A 26348-nucleotide genomic window follows, 5' to 3' on the forward strand; every position below is an offset into this window, starting at 1 on the left:
TCACCGGCGACGTTTTCGTCCTACGGTGTTGTGTGCGTTGTTGAGCTGCTGTTCAGCTGCACCGGCGACGTCCGTCCTACGGTGATGCTGGATGCTGCCCTCGATGCGAACGATGCGATGAATTTTCTCGAACCTCTGAATGTTGTCGTCCACGGTCCCGATGCGTTTCCTCAGGAACGATGGCCGCGTCGACCGACGAATGACAGGTGTAACGCTCACGATGTTGACAGGCCTCGTGGATGCTGCAGAGGTAGAGCTCCAGACTCTACCGACTCTACTGCTCCGATGGTCGATGACACGAAGATGTTGCGCTAACTGTGCAACCGAATCTTCCCGTTGTCTCGTACGTTTGTTGAGCGCTGCTTCCAGACGTCCAACTTCGTGAATGATGGATCCAGGTACCACAGTCTGAATCCGGCTCGAAGGACCAAAAATGAAGCGTCCGAATACCGCAAGTCCGTATACCGAACTTCGCGGGGTCGTAAAGCCCGTTCCGCTTGCTCGCGACGATATTCGGGGCTGTGACGGTGTTATGGGGATAACGCCGACTAGTTAAAAATAAATTCGAGTCTTGGAAGCTAACACAGTATATATTTTAAAAACTTAACAAGTACAACAACTGATGAGGTTCGAAAATAGAAGTTAGAGGTAGTTATCGCTTCGAGTGAATTTTGTGTTCTGGTCTTTCGTGTCGCGTTGTGTATAAGGTCGACACGGCGTCTTTCCTTATTGGTTATCTAAAAGTGTATGGGGATGAAGAAGTGATTGCTATTGGTGAGTGGGTGGTGCCTATTGGTCGTAGGAGTAGGAGCGCTTTGGTAAAACTATGTTTAGGCTATGAAAATTACTAGGTGTGAATGATATGGGAAACGATACTGAAACTAAAGTCTTTATACAGAGATTGCCCTGTCAATGGTCGTGGTTCGCTCTCGAGACGGTCCCGAAGTGGTGTCCGATGACACCCAAACTCTGGGACCGTCGCGTCACGTCGAGTGTTTCGGTTATTGCAGCGGACCGTGTCTAAAATCTCACGTTCGGTCTGCTCGAGACCGAACACTGTACGCGATTACGCGATGTCAAACAACCTGTGTGCTGCGCCGTCCAATATTGCGCAGAGAAATTATAATTTTACGACTGCGTCGACCGCGCCGAGACTTCAATCGACGAGCAGAATATAGAGAAGGACAGTTTAAAGGCCCGTCCGTCATCACAATGTAACACCAACATTTAATCTTCTTTATTTTTCATTATTTTTTTATGGAACTATCAGCAACATATTCGTGGCATTTTTCTAATGCAAAATGATACCAAACACGATATAATTTCAACTGTATTTAGTGGTTTAATCGACGATGAAAGTTTCGAACGCTACGAAGATCAGCGTATTGGAAAGAAAGAGACGCGAACAAGCGCCGTCGCCGGCACAGTTCAAAAACCCGCGTGTTCTCTTTGATCCGTACTTACATGCTGTCCTTCTCTATGTTCGGCTTTCGATTGAACTCTCGGCCGGTCGGCGCGGTAGACGCAGTCATAAAGAAATAATGTCGGTATGCGATAGTTGTCCGTGCAGAACACAGGCTGATTGACAACAATCGCGACTTTACTGTAATTTTTAAATATCTCGGAACAAGAAATATGCGACATAGACCGCTTTGATAATTATGGGCACAAATGATTAGCCTCCGAGAAACAGCATCGTGAGAATTAGTGTAATCGTAGTCGGGGCGACGACGCGCGAGAAACGGCGAGCAGAAATTTGTAATTTTCTTCCTTCGCATTTCCGCCGTTTTACAATATCCCGTCCATTGGTTCGGTTTATCCCAGCCGATCAGGATACGCTGAAAGTCTCCTCCCCCGCGAACACGATTCAATGGGGATTTATCTTCAGCGTGCAATTCTATCAACGGTCTAATTTTTTGCGGCGACGTCCGGGCAGGACCCGGTTAAATAAATATTTGACAAGCTTTCCATTCAGAGCCGGATAAAAAACGGTTCCCGCGCTGCTTAATTTAATTCCCGCGAATATTACGTCGACCCGTAGCTAGAAAACGGCCGTGTGTGTTTTTTTTTTTGCCCGTTTCCTCGCGCAACCTGTAAATTACAGTTCGGTCGGGCGGGAATTATTCCCGTCACGTAGACGGGAGAGCGCATTTCTCTCCCGAATATTTTCAGCGGCTCGGACGATTCGATTCTGCGGGATCGTTTTGCCTTGCGGTTGATCGTTTCGCTCCCGTCGCCATTAAGGCGTGGGTACAATGCACAGCCGAGAAGATGTCAATCGACTGGCGTTGGCTGACATATACAACGACTGACTATAAAACACACGCGCTTACGACAGATTTTCAATAAACTGATTGTTCGATTCGAAATTGGTGTTCGAGCTTACTTAGTTATCAGTCGCAAAAGCCTCGGGGAGGTTCGTTTGCAAAGTTCGTCGACGGACACTATTTTTTTGAGCTTCAAATACCGAGCCGAACGTAGAAAAAGACAGCGCGTAGGTAAAGAGAGACCGCGCGCGACCGACTCTCCGCGTCTCTTTCTTTCCCATACGTTCTCCTTCCTTGCGCCCGAAATTTTCATCGTCAATTGAACCACTAAATACAGTTGAAATTATACCGTGTTTGGTCTTTTTTGAAGCAGAAAATAGCCACGAATACATTGATGAAAGTTTCATAAAAAAAGTAAGTAATAATAAAAAAGAGTAAATATTGGTATTACATTGTGAGGTCGCGCGGGCGTTTGAACTGTGCCGGCGACTGCGTCTCTCCACGTCGCATTAGTAGTGGTTCACACCGATATACCCGAGCCGAGATCAGATTACTACAGTGGAGGGGATATTTTTTTTTGCATTCATCTTTAGCCTTCTACTGTGTTTAAGACTTTGATATATGATTCAGTTCCACGAGGAAAATATTTCCAGAATCTTGGAAAGTCCATCTTACGAAATTGATCGATGGAGATCACTCTTGCTTTGCAGTATATATTAGGAACGAGGTAACAGAGGATTGTTTAAATTTTCAAGCAGCTACGTAGAGTTCAAGAGTTACTAATTTACACCTGCATAAGTCGGCTGCAGCTTTAATCATGCGCTTAACTTCTTGTCACGGTCTGCAACGTCGAGACTGCGAACTGTTTTGGTGCACAGTATCTGTATAAACGGTGTCTGCACACCTAAACCGGATCCCTTTCCGTTTCGGGATTTCGTGCTCTTCGGAAAAACAAATCGATGCACGAGCATGCAGTTTCGCGCTCCCCTTTCTTCTCGCGGTGCAACGAACCGGCATGGAATCGTGCAAAATTGTTCGCTCGACCAATTAAAAGCTCTGGTCAGCAACTAGCGATCCGGAAACACGGCTAGAATATAGTGGAACAGTGAATCGGTGCACGAGGCGCAGCGCCTATTCGTTTAAATGCAGTTCTGGATGAGCAAAAAGAAAAGGATGAAGCATTTATAATTATGTTTACTTTACGGAAAATAAATATTCAATTTTTCCAAGGCTTAATCGTATGGCGACAATACATTGAGTCTATGAATGGAAGACTATAAAAGATTGGAGGATCTCAATCGTGAAACGTTAATTGACTTCCGTACATTAAATACTTGTTATTTACTGACATATAAAACCAAGTAAAATGCAACTATACATAGAAATAAGAGTAATTCCGCAGAGCTAGCACATTGAGCCATTGTACAGAGGCGCCGACCGCGAAGCCGATGAAACGCGGCGAGATCATTTTTTGAAAAGCATCACGGCTCTCGCGCAAAGCCCAGCCGCGCAAAGCCTGAAATTTCACCGACGAAACCCGCTCGCGGCATTTCGCCGCCGTTTTCGAATCACGAGAGCAGATTTCTATCTTTTGATGGACCGGGAGAGCATTATCCCTGCCGCGCAGTCATCGTTGGCCATTCTACGCGGATCAAATAATTAAACGGCGAAACACGGCCTGGGAGTCGGACAGGCAATTTGTGGACGCGTAGGATTCGGACCGCTTGCGAATTAGATGCTTGCGATTGTGACGCGTGCGATTTGGGAGCGCTTGAGAATTGGACGCGTGCAAATTGAGGGTGCTTGGGAATTGGGCGCGTGCAAATTGAGTGCGTGTAAAGATTGGAATGTGAAACTTGCGAGCGCTTGAAAATTAGAATGTGAAATTTGGGAGCGCTTGAAAAATAGAATGTGAAACTTGTGAGCGCTTGCGATTTGGGCGCGTACAAATTGGGAGCGCTTGAAAATTGGACGCGTGCATCGTGGGAGCGCTTGAAAATTAGAATGTGAAACTTACGAGCGCTTGCGATTTGGGCACGCACAAATTGAGTGCTTGAAGAATGGGCGCAAGCGACTTTGGAGCGTTTGAAAATTGGGCGCGTGTAACTTGAGAATGCTAAAAATTGGACGTGTGCAAATTGGGAGCGCTTGAGAACTGGACGCGTGCAAATTGGGGGTGCTTGAGAATTGGACGCGTGCAAATTGAGTGCGTTTAAAGATTGAAATGTGAAACTTGGGAGCGCTTGCGATTTGAGCACGCACAAATTGAGCACTTGAAGAATGGACACAAGCAACTTGGGAGCGTTTGAAAATTGGGCGCGTGTAACTTGAGAATGCTCAAAAATTGGACGCGTGCAAATTGGGAGCGCTTGAGAACTGGACGCGTGCAAATTGGGGGTGCTTGGGAATTGAGCGCGTGCAAATTGAATGCGCTTAAAGATTGGAATGTGAAACTTGGGAGCGCTTGAAACTCAGAATGTGAAACTTGCAAGCGCTTGCGATTTGGACACGTACAAATTGAGCGCTTGAAAATTGGGCGCGTGTAACTCGAGGACGTTTGGAAACTAAACGCGTGCAAATTGAGAGCGTCTGAAAAATGGGCGCATGTAACATGAGGACGCGTGCAACTCGAGAGCGCTTAAGGGTGAGCGCATACTAGATGGTCGCGGGAAGGCCGCGGACCGCAGGGGCCTTGGAGGAAGGGAGCAAGGAGTCCATGCGGCAACAAATCTCTAGCAGGTAGACGGAGAGCAAAGCTCCGCGGCCTTCTCGAGACCCTCTAGTATGCGCTCACCCTAAGAATTGAACCCCCGAAAATTCGACGCGTGTAACTTTGGAACGCTTGCGAATTGGACGCGCGGTATTACGTGTTGCGTAGAAATTTGTCCCTTGCAGATCGAGAGTGTTTGATAATTGCACGCGTGCCATTTGAGAATACTCGCGAATCGGACGGGCAATGTTTTTCTCTCGACACCATCTGCGTTTGCCCTGTTCTCTGTGAATCGTTCGCGATATAAACCGGCGATAGTTGGCAGCGCAGCTGCCCGGAAAGCGATCGCGCCAGCCAACTGCGATATTATTACGATTAAAGGATGAAAAGGGATGGAACGAAAATACCGGGGGCAGAGGTACACCGAATTTTATAGGTCCGCGTCTCGCGCGCATCGTAATTCGAACGAGAGACAACGCGATATCATTCTGTCTCTCTCTCTCTCTCTCTCTCTCTTTATTCAAGTGTCAGCCATTTATCGGACCGGCAAACGGGTTTGCGGTTGAGCCTCGACTAAATGAACCGCGACTCTTCATTTTTCGATCGCCGATTAGTCTCAAGCCTTTCGTTGTTCGCGATTTCAATTACACGCTGTATTTAACCGGACGATACTCGTTCGGATGCGCGCCTGCGTGCCACGAAACCGGAAAAGCCGATTTTAAGCTTCGAAACGATTCCGTCCGCTCCTTACGAATCGAAGTATCGAGGAATCGCTCGACGGACAAACAGACGACGGTTCGGAATCGTCGAGAGACGAAATCGAGTCCAGCGAATCGTCGGAAAGAGGAATAAATTTTGCCAACGGGAAAGTTTATTCCTCCACCGAGAACTGAGAGTGAAAAGTCACGATGACACAGACAAAGGGATAAATTTACTAAATGTCTATGCAATCAAATGGATAAATTGGTTAAATGTCGCTAAGCTTCTCGATCGAGACTACCGTGGAGTGCGATGAAAAATATAAGGATGCTGACAGGTACTCGTGCACATATAGCCTGCGAGGCTAAACAACTCCGAGGTACGGATCTATAGATGGACGATACCCGCTGGGAAATCTGCATCGTCTGTGCTTTCAGCAGCGCAGGTTGGGCCTGGTCGAGCCGAGCCGAGTTGAGCCGAGCGACGAACGAGAATGAAAAAACCAGCAACTTTTCAAGTTTTCATTGCTGGCCCGAAGGGCTCGCCCCTCGCTGTTCGCGCAGTGCCGGGGAATTTTTCCAAGCCGGCATGGCGGATCGTTTAAACAATGCTCGGCGACGCGGTCTTTGCCTCCGCAGCCATCGATCCTGCCAACCCTACGACCGCCGGTGACTCCAATTCCTCGGAGAATCATTTCACTTTTGTTCACCGGAATCTTTTAACACGACGGGGAAATGTCTTGCCTCGGAAAATCACACGAATCGATGCAGGACCGCGGAGTTCACAAATTCATTTTGATGTTATGGATTAAATATTCGTGACTTGTACGAATGCGAATTAGAGATTTTACATACACAATTTGAGAGCGCTTGAGAAATGGACGCGTGCAAATTGGACACACGCAATTTGCAATTGCACGCGTGCAATTTCGGAGCGCCTGATAATTGGGCGCTTGCGATTTTGACGCGTGTAAATGGATGCGCGCAACTTGAGAACGCTTCAGATTTGCTCGCGTGCGGCTTGAGAGCATTTAGGATTTGAGCGCGTGCAATTTGAGATGTCTTGAAATTTGAGCGCTTGAGATTTGAGCGCATGCAAGTTCAGACCGCTTGACATTTGAGCGCGCGCAAATTGGGAGATTGCAATTTGAGAGCGCTTGAGATTTAAGCGCGTGCAAATTGAAAGCTTGAGATTTGAGCGCGTGCAAGTTCAGAGCTAGCAATTTGAGAGCGTGCAATTCCACAGGGCTTGAGATTTCAGCACGTGCAATTTAAGAGAGCTTGAAATTTGAGAGCGTGCAATTTGAGAGCGCTTGAGAAATGGACGCGTGCAATTTTGGAGCGCTTGATAATTGGGCGCTTGCGATTTTGACGCGTGTAACTTCGGAGCGCTTGAGAATTGGATGCGCGCAACTTGAGAACGCCTCAGGTTTGCTCGCGTGCGACTTGAGAGCACTTGAGATTTGAGCGCGTGCAATTTGAGAGGTCTTGAAATTTGAGCGCTTGAGATTTGAGCGCGCGCAAATTGGGAGATTGCAATTTGAGAGCGCTTGAGATTTAAGTGCGTGCAAATTGAAAGCTTGAGATTTGAGCGCGTGCAAATTCAGAGCTTGCAATTTAAGCGTGAGCAGATTGAGAGCTTGCAAATGGAGAGCTTGCAAGTGGACAGCTTGCAAGTGGACAGCTTGCAAATTGAGAGCGCGCAAATGGAGAGCTTGCAAATTGAGAGCTCGCAAATTGAGAGCTGGCAATTTGAGCGCGTGCAACGGGACATATGTGTCTCAGTGTCCCACCCATGTATTACGTGCGCGTAATGGGACAAATGCATCCCGTTTTCCATTATATATTCCAACGAAGAATAAATCACACTCCAAACGGTTAAGAATGGTTGAGAATTGAAGGCGTACAACTTAAGAATGCTTAAGAATTGAAGGCGTCCGAATTAAACGCGAGCGTATCGAACCAGCGTGAACTAAATCAGACTTGAAGGGCGACTAGTGCAGAGGAAACCGCGTATAGGAAATCGCACGTTTACGCGCAAGATTGCTCTCCATACTCCGAAGGCGTCTGTCATGGAATGCGTCGAAACGCGAGCGTTGGCATACGTTCGTGGAGCAGGCGGGCTGGAGCGAGCGGAACGCGATCAACGCCCGCGGCATTGTCATCGATCCGCGTTGATCCCCGGTCCGATTCCCGAGGGAGAGCTTCGTATTTCACCTTTCACAATCCAATTGTTTTTACTCTGCCGCCCGTAATTTCAATTTTTCCGTTTTGTACCGCAGGCATGATTAACGAGCGCTGTGTTTAACCTACGAGAGCAACATTTATAAAAATACAAGGCTAGTGGTGTTGCTGTCTCTCTCTTCCCGCGTAGAGTAGGCGTGTTGGAACCTTAGTAGGCGTGGTCTCGAGGCTCCTGGTTCTAGGGAACCAGGTCGGTACCCTACAGGACAATTTTTGCTCGTGTCTGTTCCAGCAATCTTTCCCGAGGCTGCCTCTTCGCAAATAACTGTTTAAAACCGTTGTACAGAGATTCTAGTTCGGAAAAACTTTCATTCTTAACAACTTGGAAGCGGATAAAAGTGTTGGTTAAAAGAGGGGAATTAAAAAGTTGTGACAAGGAGATTGCCTGGGAGTCTAGCGAGGTAGATAGATTCGAAGTAGAAATATTAAAACCGTCGATAGAAACCATATTAATGTAAATGTGAACGCTAACAACAAAGTTAAGAGTTTCATTCGCCCCTGATTATAATAGTTTTGAAGGTATGTTTTCTCTCTAACCGAGGGTGTTCTGTGTTTCTGTTTCAGTGTTCCGGTGCAGCGTCGGGCGAATTCTCGGACCGAGTCGCAGCCCTTCTGCAGTCTTCGTCCTCTCAAGATGACTGCTAGTCCTCGTCGAGCTTCTCCCTAGGCGTTCTACCCTCCGCGCGATAGTAACCGACGGAAAAGCTAGAGAAAACAGCGCGACTCTCTCAAAACTCGGCGACGAGTCCCTATGATCGTCGGCGAACTCGTTCCGCCGAATGCGATCACCATCTCGGAACTCTCTCCTCTATAAAGAAGCTGCGATAATGTCGCGACGTTTGCAGGAAAGTCGCGAGGAGTGCCGGCCAATTTATTACGACGGTACTCCTCGTTATCCTGAACACCGTTTTTCCCCTTTCGAAAGGCGCGCCCGACTCGTTACGATGCATTTGTTAACGCTTTAGCGCAACACAACGCGGTACGCTTGAGAATTGGACGCGTGCAACTTTGAAGCGCCCGAAAATTGGGCGCGTGCAACATGAAAGCACTGGAAAATTTAATGCAACTTATGAGACTTGCAATTTTGGAGCGTTTGAGAATTGGATGCGTACAACTTACGAGCACTCGAGAATTGAGTGCTTGCAATTTGAGAGCGTTTGGGAATTGAGTGCTTGCAATTTTGCGGCCAGTGAGAATTGGATGCGTGCAATTTTGAAGCACCTGACAATGTGGCGCGTGGAACTATGGAGCGCTTGAGAATTGGACGGGTGCAACTTCGCAGCGCTTGAGAATTGGACGCGTGCAACTCCGGAGCGCTTAAGAATTCGACTTGAACAACTTTGAAGCGCCTGAAAATTGGGCGCGTGCAATATGAAAGCGCTTGAGGATTGGATGCGTGCAACTTATGAGCACTTGCAATTTGAGAGCGAATGGAATTGAGTGCTTGTAATTTTGGAGCGTTTAAGAATTGAATGCGTACAACTTAAGAGCGCTCGTGAATTGAGTGCTTCCAATTTGAGAGCGTTTGAGAATTGAGATCTTGCAATTTTGCGGCGAGTGAGAATTGGATGCGTGCAATTGTGAAGCGCCTGAAAATCGAGCGCGTGCGACTTGTAGACTTCCGGTAGCTAAAGCGTTAATAGCGTTTCGAGGATTCTCAGGACCGCGGGTGTCGAGTCCGGTAGGCCCTTCGCTTGGCTTTTCACGAGGAAGAATTAACCACACTTAATCCATCCCGATTGAAAGACGCGGCTCCTCGCGGGCGGCGATTTCCTTGCTCTCCTGTCTTGCTTGTGAAAAACGCGGGATCCTCTCGAGAGGAGGCATTGGAACGAGAACACCGGGAAGAAGCGAGAACAGCTCGAGTCGTTCGGAAACGGATAGACGATGCGACGCGAAGCACGAAAGGGGACGAGAGAGGGAAGTTTCGGTGGGATCGAGACCCGACGATTAACGACGCCCACCGAAAACGGCAACTTTCCAAGGAAATTAGCAGGACGGGCTTCGGATTGGGCAAACATTCCTTGCGAATCAATCGAGAGGAATAACGAGATGGAGGCAGAGGAGGAAGCGGAAGCGGGCGGGAGCTGCAGCTGCGGCGCAGCGATTCGTCATAATTAATCACGATGCAGTCAAGCTGTAGAGCTTTATCGGTCGCATTACACGCGACGCTTACCCTTCAACGGCGCCTCGGATTTTCCTCCGAGCGCAAAGAGAGACCGAATAATTAATGCGGCCCGCTTTTAATCGCACGAGTTAAACGACTCGTTCGAGCGAACCGGATACGACGCTCCAGCCGATCCAGTTTCTACGCTGTCCCGTCCGCGTCCCTTCCACTTCTTTCGAACCCTTTGCGGTCCTGTGTCCGGTGTGGATGGACGACCGTTTTTATTCTTGCTGGTCCAGTGACCTATCTCTGCCTGGACAACCATTTTCTTCTAATAAGACCAATGGCTTGTTGGTGACTGATCAACGACTTTGTTCTAGTAAGACCAATTGCCACTTTGACATTTCGATCGTTACGAATGACACGTTCGCCAATGGATCTTCCTTATTTACAATGTGCCAACCGTAGCACTCTCGCTGTCCTCCTAGTTTGAACATGTGAATATAATATGGACCTGCTGAAACACGCGGACTGCAAAGGGTTAAATTTAAAGGTTGCAAAGCTTCCAAAGAACGTGGGGTAGATTCGGTTTAACCCCTTGCACTACAAACTCTGAATTTACCGAAAGTATGCATACTATTGCTTTAATTTCGATAAAAATAGAACTTCTTTTCGGTCGATATTCAGCCGTTCAAACCGAAACAGCCATACGTGACGCGGTATAAATACAAATTTTCAGTTTTTCGTGGAAGATCATTCACGGCGAAGTTTACAGGGGCCGAAAATATCGTAGGTCCAAGGGGTTAAGGTGGATTCCGCGCGAGAGCAGTAAAAACGTCGGAGGATTATTATGGGATTCCGGTACTTATCGGGATCGCTTCGAGACAAGGATAAAGAAGGGGGAATAATTTATACGCCGACGCAGCTGAAATACAAGACGGAAGCGAGCACGATAATGAAAACCGTTCCGTTTCCTGTCCCTCGTCTCTCATGAAACATTCAGGAGAGCTCGCAGACAAAAGCGCTCCCCCCCCCCCCCCCGCCCACCATCCCGCGAGAGACGATCGTCTCTGCCACGGCCGATCGACGAGCTCGAGGACGACGAGAACCACCATCGTTTCATCTAAGACGAGAGAGGAGAGACGAGAGCCACCGGTAAAAACGGAAAGAAACAACGAACAGGAGGGAGAGAGAGAGAGAAAGAACACCACATCTCCGTGGAGATGCCTGGAGAGAGAACGGGAATAAAAGTCCGGCGAAAGTCGTGGTTTTCGAGGGCAGCTATTATGCTCTCGAAAGCAAGATTTTCGAAGGCTCGAGAGCATTGTTTCGGGACGGACAAGGACCATGCTGGCATCTCGAGTCCAGGCGAAACAGCCCGGCTACACCGCGCGGAAGACAAATGAACGTTCTTTTCCAGTGGCGTGGGCCGAGCGCCAAACTAGAATCCACCCCTTTTGCTTCCTCATCCTCCTCCTCCGTCTTCTTCCTCGCTCCCTTCTCCACTTTCCACCTCGTCGCGCCCTCTCTCTCTCTCTCTCACTCTCCCTTCCTCTCTCTGGTCATCCACCTCCGAATCTCTTTCTTTATTTTCCCATCGTGCTCTTGCTCTTATTTCGCTCCCTTTGTTTAATCCCGGCTTTTTCACCCGTGACTCTCTGGTTTCTTCCCGTCTCTCGTCTCCCGTCTCTCGTCTCCCGTCTCTCGTCTCCCGTCTCCCGTCAACCCCAACCCCTTATCGCCTTTTCCCGTCTCTCCGTGTGGCCTGGACGGGCCTCTTTCGACGCTGGAGACCTTCGTCCTATGTTCCTCTTCTCACTCGACGATCGAAAAGTTTCGCGGAATTCATTAAAGACTAACTTTTATCCCCTCATCTTCCATCGACCAACGGCCGATCCGTTCGGAGTTTCTTCTTCGCGACGCGTTTTCCGCTCGACGATCTATGAACGCGATCTCGGCTAACCGAAGAGACCAGGCTTTTGTCCCAACAGCCTCGCGATCCACGAACTCCTGCGATTTCTCATTGTCAGAAGAGCGACGCGACCAGATCGATTTTGTCACGCTAAACCTACCATAGTCAAATGACCGGTTTTGTATCTGTGGTTGCCAGGAAAAACGCCGCACGTCCAATTTAAAAAAATTTCAGTTTAGAGGTGAATTCTTCTCTATCGATAATTGAATATAATAAATTTAATGATTTCAGTTTATGCATTACTTGAGATTTATAGTATAGGATTGACGTCTTTATCAGAAAAAAAGTCAGGATAATAAATTCGAAAGGCTTAAAAACATAATGCAATTGAACCGATATCCTATGGCAAAGCATTAGCGACCAGAACTTTAAACGGCAATATCTCGAAAGTGAAATCATGTGACATTATGCGTTCTTCCTGACAACCACAGATATTTCACAGTTATGGGAATTATAAAAATTCATTTATGGAAAATATACAGGGTATTTTGTAACTGGTGGTACAAGCGAAAAGGGGGTGACAATTCATGAAAAACTAGGTCGAAAAAGAGGAATATACTTTTGTTGGAAAACTTTATTTTATTAAATAAGATGACTTTATTTATTCAATGCAAATAAAGTTACACAGTGGATTAAACAGTGATCGTAATGTGAATGAAAAAAGATATAAACTGTACTAAAATAAGGTAAAGCTAATGCTGTAGCGTAAAATATGCTGTGATGTGTTCTGTACTGTATTAGAGCGACGACTGACTGGTTCGTCCCTGGAAAAACCTTTGGTCCCTTTTCTTAAGTGGGGGTGTCATAAACCACTTGGGCCAGGCAACGAAATCTCTGCTCCTACGGTCGAAGTCGCACCATAGCCTGTCTGTGTATAATATTATCGTTGGATTCCAACAACTTTTTTGGTTTGCCAACTCGTTTTCGAGAATATCGAGTTTGAAAATGCAGCGAACACGCGTGCTGTTGCATAGGAATCGTCGGGCGCGTCTGACCATGATCAACCAATTCTACTTTCTGCATATACTAACGTACGTATCCGGCGAAGATTCAAAGTCGATTTTCTCGAAACCAAAGTCTCACATGAAAAAATTCTATTCTATATTTTCGACTTATTTTTTCATGTAGTATCACCCCCTTCCTGCTTGTACCACCAGTTACGAGACACCCTGTATAAATTTCCTTGTCCAGACAACCTCAATTATAGTATATACAGGGTGTCCCAAAATTCGTGAAAATCCCGAAAGGGGATGGTTCCCGAGACCATTTCAACGAAAACGTGTTTTTCATTAATAACTGCTAAACAATGCCGCGAATAACATTTTTGCAAAGCAAAATGTCGCTTGAAATGGTCTCAGGAACCACCCCATTTCGGAATTTTCACGAATTTTGGGACACCCTGTATACTACCGGATAAGATGGTCAAAAGTGGCCTTAAATAGATGAAATTGCTCCAAAATTACATTTTTTTCTTATTTTACCATAAAATAATTTTTATATATTTGATATTGATTCTTATACAGGGTGAGTCACCGAACGTTGACACCTCAAATATCTTTGTTGTTTTTAAAGCCTAAGTATGAAGTCTACAAATAAGGGGCTTCGAAAATTAGTGAGTGATTAACGAGTAGACAGCGAAATTTTAATGGTTAGTGCAAAATAATAATGTTCTGTGTCTGTTATATGGACTAGGAGCTACTTAGGAAGTTTATACGTGCATGGGTAATTATAGTCACTGAATTCCTAATGAAAGTAAATATCATTGTAGGTGTTTAAAAAAGGGTGCTCGAAGGTGACCTTGATATCTCTAAAAAAATCACATAAAAGCAAAAATATTTTTGGTATCATGTGAGCCCCACTGAACCATTCAACTTTGTCCTTCAGACATTTGACGTATCTTTAAAAACAACAAAGATATTTGAGGTGGCAACGTTATAGGTGACTTCCCCTGTATAGTCAAAAATAAAAAAAACAGAATCAACCAAATAAAAAACCACGTGAAATCTGCATTTTCTCGATTTTTCTTAGAGTTATTGACTTTTTACAAGCAGGATTTTCCATTTAAAAATCTGAGAACGAATTGCAGAGTATGTAGTTGGGTGCTTGACATGTTTCAGATTATTTTCAGAATTTCTAAATATCATTAAATGGAAAAACTGATTTTTCGATTTTACCCTACAGCTCCCGATCGAGATATAGGGTTGAAATTTTGCACAGTATGTTTTTTCTTGATGCCCTATCGCACTTTTGACTAGTGGCGCCATTTTTATACGGCTAAATTTACCAGATACATGAATGGTAGGTTTAGTGTTAAGAAAATATCCCAAGCCGCAACCGCATGAAGATGAGCAATCTAGTCGCGTGGAATCATCCCTCAAATTTGCCCTCACCTGTTGCACTGGTTGCATCGCAGACACGCGAAGGAAGAACTGTATATCGTCAAATTTATCGAACACGACCGAGATTCTAATTGTAACGAAAACAGCAGAATCAAAGGGAAGCCAGGCACCATCGCGATCGACACTGGTTCCTCGCGTTAGACGCAATTAATAAGAGTTAATAGGGTAACGCGCCATCACAGGATAAGTTTCTACAGCGGATCCCAGCTGGTACTCTCTCCTCTCCTCCTCTGTCTCTCTCTCTCTCTCTTTTGGTCCATTTTTCCGACGCAATTCGCGAGGCAGCCGAGCGCAGCTGGGTTAAGGATCAGACGGATCTTATTAAATTGCTCGTACAAGGTGCATCCGCAGGTGCGCGACGCTGGCAGGAAGCTTCTCGCTGGGAAAACGCGTGCTACGGAATCGCCGATTTTTTACGACGGCTTAGATGCCGACCGGGAAATTGCATTTTTCAAATTTACTGGGGACCGGCAACGCGTCGGGCTCCTGAGAAACATTTAATCGGTGTCAAAGGAAAGGCAAGATGTTTAACGTGTCCCGTGTTACAACGAGTTTCAGCTGGTTGACTTTTCAATCGCGAACTGTTATAAACACGTAAGAAGATGCAAGCGAAATTGAGATCACAAACATTGGCTATGGGCTATCATTGTGAACGGGTGAAGTGAAATATTTATTCATTGAATTAACGATAAAGTGAACAGTTTCTGAATGGTGATCGCGAATTCGAATGACGAAGTAATTAGAACGCCGATCTTTATGCAAAATTTGTGAGCTCATTAGTGGGACGCAGAAATTAGACAAACGTGAGTTTTGTGTTTCAATCATTCGATTGAGTTGAAAACATAATACTCGTATTTTAATGAAAACTTCTGAGTCAATTTCTGAAACTACATGTTTAACCCTTGTGTAGTTAACCAAAATGTATAGATTATTTTAAACCTTACTATATTTAACATGTTTGCACAAATTCTCGTTATAAATTAATATATTAGCGAGTAAAGAATGGACATTCAGAGAAATTTTGCAATATATTTTAGTGTAACATTAACAAATTAGATAACCTGTCGATTCCCGTCTCCCAATGACTCGCTAGCATCATGTGTTTTTCATGTACACAAGCAAAATTATTAAAAAATTCCTACCAATCTGATACTATGATGCAGACAATTTTTATTTTGCATAGAGTTTCGCAGTCTGCTCGCGATTTTATAGGTGTAAGAGATGATTTATGGATCAACGATACAACGAGATATTTTGCGAAAAAATTCGAGGGAGTAAGGCTCGGCACGGAACGCGTTAAACGGTAAAAGAGAGACCGCAGGGCGGTTTGATGGTTTCCAGCGCGATTGTTCGCGTCCATTTCGAGAGAGGAAACGCGAGGTATAATAATGATTTCGCCGATTCTCGACCACGCGTGCACTCGACTTCGAGTAACGACTGTTTGCTCGAGTCGACTCCTCCGCTCGCTCTTTCTCCTCTTCATCCTCTCTGCTTTCCCTCGAGCTCCGCTCGCGCCCGGAGATTTTTTAAACGCTTCTCATCGACGGTCCTCGAAAAGTATACTGAAAGTGCATAATAGGAAAGAGCCGGCCGAATCGAGCAGCGACAAACCGAGAAACCGATTCGGTCTGTTCTTCCTCGGCTGTTCGATCTCCCTAGGTAATTACCATTCGATAAACTCGTAGAAACGGCGGCGAACAGACAGACGCGTGTTCATTAGAGGTGTGCAGGAACCTGAAACTATCGGGCCGGGACAACTCCAGCATTTAGTTCGGGTTCTCAAAATTTTGGTGATCCCGAGGATGTTGGTTCTCGAAAATTTTATGATCCCAGAGGATGTTGGGTTCTCGACAATTTTGTAATCCCTGAGGATGTTAGGGTTCCCGAAAATTTTGTGAACCCAGAGGGTGTTAGGGTTCTCGAAAATATTGTGATCCTAGAGGATGTTGGGGTTCTCGAAAATTTTGTGATCCCCGAGGATGTTAGAGTTCCCGAAAATTTTGTGAACCCAGAGGATGTTAGGGTTCTCGAAAATTTTGTGATCTCAAGGATGTTGGGTTCTCGAAAATTTTGTGATCTCAGAGGATGTTGGGTTCTCGAAAATTTTGTGATCCCCGAGGATGTTAGGGTTCTCGAAAATTTTGTGATCCCCGAGGATGTTAAGGTTCCCGAAAATTTTGTGAACCCAGAGGATGTTTGGGTTCTCGAAAATTTTGTGATCCCCGAGGATGTTAGGGTTCTCGAAAATTTTGTGATCCCCAAGGATGTTAAGGTTCCCGAAAATTTTGTGATCCCAAAGGATGTCAGAGTTCTCGAATATTCTCAGGATTCCCGAAATTTTCGAGAACCCGGCCCGATCCTGACTAAAAAATTCTCGGCCCGTCCCGACCATCGGGTGCCCGACATTTTCGGGTTCTGATACGCCTCTAGAACTGATGTATTATACTGACCTACGCGCGTGCACTCTCGGCTGGTGTGGATAAATACACGCGCTGCGGAAAAGCGGCGACGAAACTCGGACACCAAAGTATTATAAATATAGATATATAAATGCATATACATAAATATATATATTATATACATATTATAAATAATTCATACGTTATAAGATGTAACTATCCGTTGGTACATATCGCACTTGCAAAACCGGTAGAAGTAATGTTTGATGCTTCGTGGAATGGAACCGTGGCGAGACCGGAAGAAACGGAAACGATGAGGAGCAAGAAGAAGAATAGATTTCCGTTCGGTTGATGTGTTTGCGGAGCATCGAGACAATTGTTTTCGCGTTCGAAACGGTAATTCGGTCCAGGCGGTCAGTCTGTTTGCGAACTTCGCGAGCATCGCGGATTCTGTTCGAAAAATTCGTGACTTCGCCGTCGAATTTTCTAGATTTTGTACCATTCGAAACGAGCATCCCTTCGATCTTTGTTCCAGTCTCGCGAAGTTACACGAAGGAAACGGAAACGCAAACGGAAACGAGAACGAGCGAGAAGAGTATCGATGTAAGACTGTACAGAGAAGGGCGCGTCGAGAAAATATGCGCGAAAGTCTTTGTGTGCGTGTGCGCGAATGAGTGAGAGTGCGACTGTGACTATTGTCAGAGACAAAACCGAATCAAACCGAAGGGGTGGATGGCTTGTGGCGCACACAATTTGTAAATGCGGACACGACGACATCGGAATGTCTCGCGACACAACGAATATAATAAAGAAACAAAGTTCTTCGTTTTTTACATACTCTGTGTCATCTTTTTCAGTTCCTCATGGATCCAGCGTGCCGTTCCCTAAACCATTTGCGTCCTGAGTAGACTGTCGATTTTTATTTTGCATGAAACAATTCTGTTGAAAGATACGATTGGAGAAAAGTTCTTTTTCAATTAAAAGACACATTCTAGTGAAATAGGTAACTTTTTTTAAACTAAAATTGGCAATTATGCATAAAAGGTTACGCCTCACCGATTTCGATGATCTAATTTTAATATAATATGTTGTCAGGTTAAGGATTCCGAACAACTTTGCGTCCTAAGTAGACTGTAAACGAGAATTATATTGGCCAATGAAGCTGTAAGTTATGTTGTAGCAAATCAATGTTTCACGACATCTGTCATTTGCTTTGACAAATCTTTCAATTTTTAGGTTAACCTAATTATTACGAATAACTATTTTTCTAATTTCATCCGCTGATCGAAATGAATTGTTTTATTTCAGTGTTATATCAATCCATTGTAAAAGTAAGATGAAGAAAAAACAAGTTATGCTGGAAGCAATGAAGAACGATGGCTCCAATAATTTTAAGCTCACGCATATAGGGAAAGCAAAGCTTCGCAGCCAAGGGATCCTACCTGCATGTTTAAAATGCAGTAACGAAATTATTGAAAAATCCAGAGGAACTATCTGAACACTCAAAATAAAAATTAGGAGTAATATCTTTAATTTATTGTTTAATGTAATCTAGTTCTTTCATAATAAATGTTGCGTTCTATATTTATTTTCTTTTGCCGCTATTATTATGGAACAAATTAAATTCATCAACTGCTACTATTATTATGGGACATAGGGAGTAACATTTTTATTTGTGTCATTTTAACTTCACTTTAACGAGTACATAAACTTTTATTCGCCATAGTAGCGGCTTCGTTATCGTCTTCTCGAGACGAAATTTGCATGAACAAGGATTCCAGAAGACATTTCAGTACGCAACCACTAGTTACCATCAAATTCGACGATAATTCCTGGCCTCGACGTTGCAACAAATTGATAAATCATCCCCCGAGCGCGTCCGGTTTTCGGAACGGTTGTTTGCTTGATTCTCCTCGTCAACTCGGTCCAGCAAAAAATAACTGGACCGTATACGTTTGCATATTTTATGCTGTCTGTCTGGACGCATACGGAAGTCGGACGCGAATTACACAAACGTGCGCACACACGTAAGTATAATACAGAGAGCTGGTTGTCCGTTTTTTCCCCTCGCGAACGCTGTTTTCATTCCCCGTTGTTTCTCTTTATCTCCGGCGTTGCTTCGCGCCGAGCAAGACACATCGATTCGCGCGGCATTATCCGAACGAGCGCAGAATCAAGCCGCTAACGATACGGTTAACGATTCCGATCGATCAGGAAAATCCTTGACGATCGACTTACGTATTAGCACGTTGACGAGGCGAACGAAGCACGCGGAACGTCGCAGTCGGATCGCCGAAAAATGTGTCGCGAACAGGCGCGTTTTTCCGGTACGGAACCGTGCATCGGTCGATATACAATTTTCCTATATTTCTATGCTCGCCGCGGAAATAAAATACACGCGTCGAAGCGATAAATCGTCAGGGCGAGCTTTCTATCGTTTTGTTTTGGACACCGGTCGTGAACAAAGGATGCGCGCGTCACGCTCAGTTTTCGATTCAAATCGACGGTAGAATTTCCCCGTTGAAAATTTTCATCCGCGCCGGTCCTCCTCCCTCTTTTTCCGGCGCGGATCGAGTACGCGTGACTTTTTTCCTTTTGTCCCGCGAATCGGATCTTGCAGCGCGATCTTCGCGATAAATCATTTCGATCCGAGCGTTTTCTCTCTCTCTCACGGTCTCTCGTGCGCCGAAAGTAGTATTCAAAGATTCGAGAGAGGCTCGAATCGGATTCGAAGGGCGATTGTTTATGGATCGCGAGCACGGAAAAACGGATCGTTGTTCCTCTGTGATCGGCTTAGTGCTCGATTTTTCGTTCGCAACGGTGCGCCTAGGTCCGCGGAAAGTTCGTCGCCGTGGGAATCGAGGATTCCGGGGATCGGGAGAACGCTAAAACTCGATTCCGTTGGTCTTAAATGACCATTACAGCTGATTGTTCGGGGAATTGACCGCGCGAAATCCGGACCGGGTCGGCCCGAGTCGGCGATAAATCAATTTTCGCGGAACGTACGCGCAGAAACGTCGGTAATTAAAGGTGTAGGTTCTGGTTCCAGCAACGTGCAAGTCCGTTCCACGTAGGAGAAGCCGCGGAGCGAATCGTAAACCGAATCGATTCAGCTGGGACGCTGAAAGAAGCGAAAATCAGCCAGGGCTCGAAGCGGTCCGGAATATTCAATTAAAACGGTTACAACTGGACTGCGGGATTTATGCATTTACAACAAAGAGATGAAATATAAAATTTTCAAAACTATTGAAAATAACGCGTCTATATTTTAGTAATAAAAGATATAGTTTATTTTCCGCTTTATAAAAATGTGTATATGTATTAGGGGTACTGGAAAGTAATGTCGTTTTTGCGCAAGTCAACATTTGACCGATAATAACGGCTAAGTGTGGATTTATAGTGGAGCTGCGAGCATCGATGATAGCGGCGCGGTGAAAAGAAACCAGCATTCGTGACAAAATTTCGACACATACTAATGAAAAAGTACATATGTATTTTCTTTGTTGAAAGAACAACTACGAATTTCTCATTCGTCTTCACCTAGAATATTTTTACTTTTCCATAATCGAGCGGGACAACCTCTCTCCGCGCAACTTTCGCCGGTCGTTTCGAGGAAAATTTCGATGCGACGCCGTTCTTGTAGCGGCTCGCACTCCATTTCGCTTTGAATACCGTCGTCGTCGAGTCGAGACGGCCGATCTCGGAACTTCTTAAAGTCCCGTTCGACTTAATGAACGCTTCCCGTAACACTTGGAAATATTTCATTCCGTTCGGCGTGCATCGATGACTTGGCTGAAAAGCAACAACTTGGCAAACTCGTTCTTTCCGAGCGCGATGGCGGTCTGGCTCGTTTTAGCCCGGCTTCTCCTCCTCCCCCTTCACCGCCGTCTCTTTTCCTCACCCTCTCTTTCTCGCTCTCGTTGTTTCTCTGTTCTTGTTCTCGGTTCGACTCGTTCGGGAAGTTGGTTCGACGGCGATAAGCGTCGAAACGGTTCGTTAGGCCGCGTACGGGCATTACGGGCTTCCCGATACCAAAGTTACCGTTACGACTCTCCGGCGCACGCTAACTTTTCACGAACCTTCGGTGGCCAGGTAAGAAGCACGATTTTCAACGTTGCGTCGCTCCTCGCCGTGGCAAACTTTCCCGCCACCCTCTAAAAACCGTTTCTCGTGTCTCGCCCGATCGCTGCCCGATCGGCAGACTCATCTCGATCCTCGACTCTGATAATAATGGACGTGGAGATAGCGTTTCATCGCCTTTTGTATTTCACGGCTGCGCTAGGTACAAACCCTCGCCTCGGTTTCATGATTCCGAACAGCCCCTCGATCGAACGGTTATCTATTCCACGGATTGCTTTATATGGAAAGATTCCATCCACCTAGCGTTCCACCCAGGGCATCGGAGTCGGAGTCGGAGTTTGGGAGTAATTGCGGATGACTGGAGTCGGAGCCGGATTAAGAAAAAGCTATATATCGACCCCCGGAGTCGGAGTCAGAGTCGGAAAAAATATGTCGACTCCGACTCCAACTCTGACTAAAAGCAACAAGTGTCTCGTGTCTCTATGAAATATTAAAGATTATATTAATTTTCGAAAATGGAAACTTTATCTTTAGTATTGCTCAAACTGATACGTATTTTCTAACTATTTCCCGAAAATGAGAAAGTAACAGTCGTGTTGTGTTGTATCAGAGTTATCTGTTCCACATTCTTGGACTTTAATACTTTAATACAAATATTTCAACTATTTATGCAGTTTTATTACAACTCTTAATTATTTTGAGTACATATTTTTTCAAGTTGGAGAGTCGGAGTCGGAATCGTAGTCGGGGTCGGATTCGGAGTCGGAGATAAAAAAAGAGATGGATTGGAGTCGTGAGTCGGAGTTATGAATTTTGTCTACCGACTCCGAAGCCCTGGTTCCACCTTGGAGACACATTCTCGCGTTACCGAAACGATAGCTCTTATCGCGAGTCGGTGACCGATTCGGCGAACGCGTTCAGAAGAATATCGGTCGTTTCCGGAGCGGCGAAGCCGTCGAACCGAAAGGGAAACAGGCTGAGTTTACGAGCGGATCGCCACGGTCAGCGAAACGAGCCCTGAGATTCCCTGAGATTCCCCGAGAGAGAGAGAGAGTGCCAGGCCTGTCCAGATAGAACGCAACGTTCTTTGAGACGCGTACGAACCGACCAATGGACGCGAGAACGCTTTACGACCGAAGACACCGAAACCACCGCGGTCCGGCGAAACACCGCGCGAGAATTTCGTAAAACGTCGACAATTTTCCGGTCACCGAGCTTTCCACCACCTTCAGGGAATCGGACAGGCTGAAACACACCACCGACCAATGGGAGAAGTAATCTTTTCCTTGGCTCGCCGCCTCCTCCTCCTCTCGAACGATTACGAAGAAGGTCGTCGTCGAATTTTGAGCTAGGGCTTCCGTGAACGAGTCGACCGGATCCAAAAGAAAGATCGAGACGCGGCTCTGGGAATCGCGCAGCTGACCCCGACGTGATCCATGGCTGCCGTGGCGAGTCGCGAAACCGCTTAAATCCGCAACGGGAGCGAGCTTTTTTGCGAGCCGGTCTCCACGGTGCACCGAGAAATCCAAGAATCTCGTCGCGTTTTCTTGCGAGCAGCCGGGCCAACGACCACGACGCTTCTTTCTTGCCGGTAACCAAGAAACTTTCTTGAAAACTGTTATATGTAATATCCGCTTCGGTTCTTCGAGCTGTCTCGAAGAACCTTCATCCTCAATCAAGATAATGATTGCCAGCTTGGCGGTCTCAAAAGTGCCACAAAATAAAAGCGTTCAATACATTTATTTATAAATCAGAACGAATCTTTTTGTCTCCCATCTTTGGGAGACGTTGTACTCAAAGTTTGACGCTCGACAACTTTCAGGTACATAGATTGATTTTCGTCTGAGATTCTTTTGAAGAACCGGGGCCCCTAAATTTTGTTCCATCTGTTGCCGAACATCCCATATTACAGTTTGAAAGAGTTCTTTACGGAACCGGTTGAAGGTTCGCCGGAAACTCGCATCTCGGTCTCGAGCTCGGAGAGCCGGAGGGAAGGAAAACATCCGGCGTGCTCGAGCTCGATCATTTTTACGTTGTTTCTTCCCCCGGTTCGATTTGTCCCCGGCAAATAATTAATTTCCGCCTGGAGACGCATTGCAAAATAAAGTTGCCGACTGTTTCGTGCTCGTTCGCCTTGCTCCGCTTCGCCCAGTCTCGACTCGCTTCGATGCTTTCCTTCCAAGTTCCCCCGGCGTGCTTTCTTCGCCGAACTCCTTTTTGCTTCTTCCGACTTCGCTAACAACCGAAGACAATCGATCCTCGTGCTTTTCTCCTGTCCTCCCCGTCTTCCATGCGCGCTCGCGATCTCGCCGGACGAAACTATCTCGAGAACTTTCTATTTCCTGAATTTCTCTCGTCCGATCGTAATCTTCGTCGATACGCGACCCGTTCTCCCGTGGTTTACGCCTCGTCGGTAACCTCGCTGGTTATAAATTCCCAGCCGATCTCCAGAAAATAGTTATTACCCGGGAATACATTTTGCAACGAAAAACCTTCGCAATCTCTTTCACTACCCCCTCGCTCTTTCTCTGCCACCTTTGCACGCGAACCGGTGAAGAATGCACCGCGAACCAGTCCGACGATTTTTCCTCCGCGACGTCGGGAGAAATTTACTTTTCCGCCTGCAGCGTCTAAAGTTATCGACGTCGAGCGAAAATATACAACGAGGTTGTTACTGACTCTCTTCCTGGTCCGCAAATTAACACAACCGCGGTATTAACTCTAAATAACTGAGTCAGTATTCACAGAAATGACGACGTTAATTTTAAACACGATTTTAAGTGATACAGATAAAAATATCCTACCTCGTAAAGACGTGGGGCATAGGGAAAGAAGCCTTGATCTAAGGAAAACCCTCGGGTCCGTGCCGTTTCTTAGATCATGCAGTTATACTATTAGATTGGAGAGAAAGTTCTGTCGTACTTTAAATAAGCAGGTGAGTTTACTTGTAAATCAAAAACACATCGCACCCTGGCAAGAACAATGACACAACTAAAAAAATAACGATTTTGAAGTTGGAACAGTGATAGATGCGTTTAGTAGGCCTCGACGTGCTAGAAAAACGTCATACAGTCAATCGTCTATAATCGCATAAAAGCTGTGTAGCAGATAAACGCAGAAAAAATATCCCCTCCACTGTAGTAATCTGATCTCGGCTCGGGTATATCGGTGTGAACCACTACTAATGCAACGCGGAGAGTCGCAGTCGTCGGCACAGTTCAAAGGCTCGTGCGTCCTCACAATGTAACACCAATATTTAATCTTTTTTATTATTACTTATTTTTTTATGAAACTTTCATCAATGTATTCGTGGCATTTTTCTGATTAAAAAAAGACCAAACACGATTAGTTTCAACTGTATTTAGTGGTTTAATCGACGTTGAAAGTTTCGAACGCAAGAGAGAATAGTGTAAAAACCCGCGTGTGGTCTCTCTTTACACGCGCTGTCCTTCTCTACGTTCGGCTCGGCCTTTTAAGTTAAAAAAAATAGCTACCCGTCTCAGATAAACGCATACAAATCCCCCCGAAGTTTAAGCGTCTATGGTGTCATTACTGTATTTCTAACTCCTAATTGAACCGCTAGGAGGCAGTTACGTAAGGTTTTCTTTTCGAGCTAGTTCCATATCTGTTGTGGCAGGAACAGTGTCACTTTAGAGTTGATGGAGACATCCGTAATATCGTTTTATACAGCCTGGTCGAATTTACTTCCAGAAATATGTTCCTGAAAGATTAAACAGGTCTGTATTATATCGATGGAAATTTTATAATTTTCTTACAATCGTTATTGTGAGAATACTGCATTTTTTAGTTATGTCACCATTCTTGCTGAAAACAGGAATTGACAGGTTATCCGAAAGATGGCAATAAGTTGATACAAATAATGGAAATTATATCATTGAATAATATGAAACATATACTTTTACAAATTGATTCGAATGTTTTCTTTAAAATATGGCAGAACTTTCCATCCAACCTAACATTTTCTTTTTATGCTACAGTTTTTTTCATCGTAGCTATTTCACCGTTACTGAAAATACGGAAGCACGCATCGATAGAAATGTTGTTCTCCCCCTAGAAATATGAAGAACGTAAAAGAGACCGTAGCGCAGTTAAGATGGTTGAACTTTGCCGCAGTCTTAGAGCCGTATAAATTTTTCCGCAAGTTTCCCGGTGCCTCGGTTTTACGATCGTCAAAGCTGTCGAATTCGAATGGTTCGAGTAGATTCCGCAGTGTGTGCTCTTCGATCGATTATCCAAAGAATCCCGGCTTCTTTCCGTTCTGTACGGGGCGCGCGTTGCTTTTCCGCCGTAGCGATAAAAAAGTTTCCCGCGTTTAGATTAGAAATTTGTCGGGTTTTGCGGCGAACGTAGCGCGAAACAGAGGAAAAAAGACCCATCGTTCCATACACGACGCTGCTGCGGCGATGTTCCTCGAGCTTATCTGGAATTAATCCCCAGACGCTCGCCTCGCCGGCAATATTTTCATTTCCATAGGGTTTCGGAGGCCGACTCGAACGCCATGCAGCTGTGTTTCCGCTGGAACGCCTTCGCCGACCCGGGAAACTATCTCTTCTATGAATTTCCAGCCGTACAACGATTCTCGGGAAGCGACGATGTTTCTCGTTGCGAAACAACGAAACAAACGCCGTGCCGCGCAACTAATTGACAGGCGGGCGCACGGAAAAACCGACGCGACGCGACGGCAGTCACATATCACATTTTTTATTTATTCACAGGAAAATTAAGGGAACGAGCGCGTCCCTTTCCGCCTCGCGTCGGGACACAGGCCGAGGACGGCTGCTGCGAAGCGGTTTGAAACTACCCGCTTACCAAACAACGTTCCCGAAATGAACGCGAAGCCACGGGACAGACGCGCTTTGTGCAATTCCGCGGAATAACGATTCGCGTAATTTTCTGGGCCGGCGAATACTTCCGAGTCGACCACGCTCGCTGACCCGGATAATCGACCGTCGATCGGGAAATCGTAAACGCGCGAAATCCTCGACGAACCCAGAAGATTTACTGACGAAGAACGGATGCGGCGATTAGGGTACAGTTGCCCTGATACGGGGCTCCAGTTCGTCTCAGAAATAATGAACGTGGAAGTAATAATATTGAGTACCAGCTAGATCAATTTTAGGAGCACACGGACTTAGGAACCGAGCATTCTATGCTTCACAAGTAGCTTGCAGAATAAGCGTATCGAATCTCCTTGAAAGCGTTCTCTGGCAGCGATTTATGATTTTTTAAAGAGGCGAGTCTCGTTTCAGGCAACTCCAGCCTAATATCCGGAACAGATCGGCTTCCGAAATTGAGTTTCATCAGAAATTCTGAAACGGGCCGAATTTCGCGAGCCGATTAGGCGGACTCCGACGACACCGTTGGGGCGGCCCCATTCGGCCGGAGGAGAATTTCATTTCCGGCGGCGAGGCTTGTCCGGTAAAAGAGTAACGAGTTGAAATTGAAGAGCGC

At 45.8% G+C, this 26348-nt stretch overlaps 1 protein-coding gene across 2 annotated transcripts in view; it reads left to right on the forward strand.

Moving 5' to 3' along the window:
• LOC143214709 (uncharacterized) overlaps positions 1-18276 on the forward strand; it is a 144789-nt gene extending 126513 nt beyond the window's left edge. For both annotated transcript variants that reach the window (XM_076436079.1, XM_076436069.1), the window contains one exon: positions 8484-18276. In XM_076436079.1, the coding sequence (XP_076292194.1) occupies positions 8484-8564 (81 nt within the window). In that variant the 3' untranslated portion in view covers positions 8565-18276. The remainder of the gene's footprint in view (positions 1-8483) is intronic.
• The last annotated feature ends 8072 nt before the right edge of the window (positions 18277-26348 follow it).

The sequence above is a fragment of the Lasioglossum baleicum genome, chromosome 1, assembly GCF_051020765.1.
Source record: "Lasioglossum baleicum chromosome 1, iyLasBale1, whole genome shotgun sequence".
NCBI classification, from domain to species: Eukaryota; Metazoa; Arthropoda; class Insecta; order Hymenoptera; family Halictidae; genus Lasioglossum; species Lasioglossum baleicum.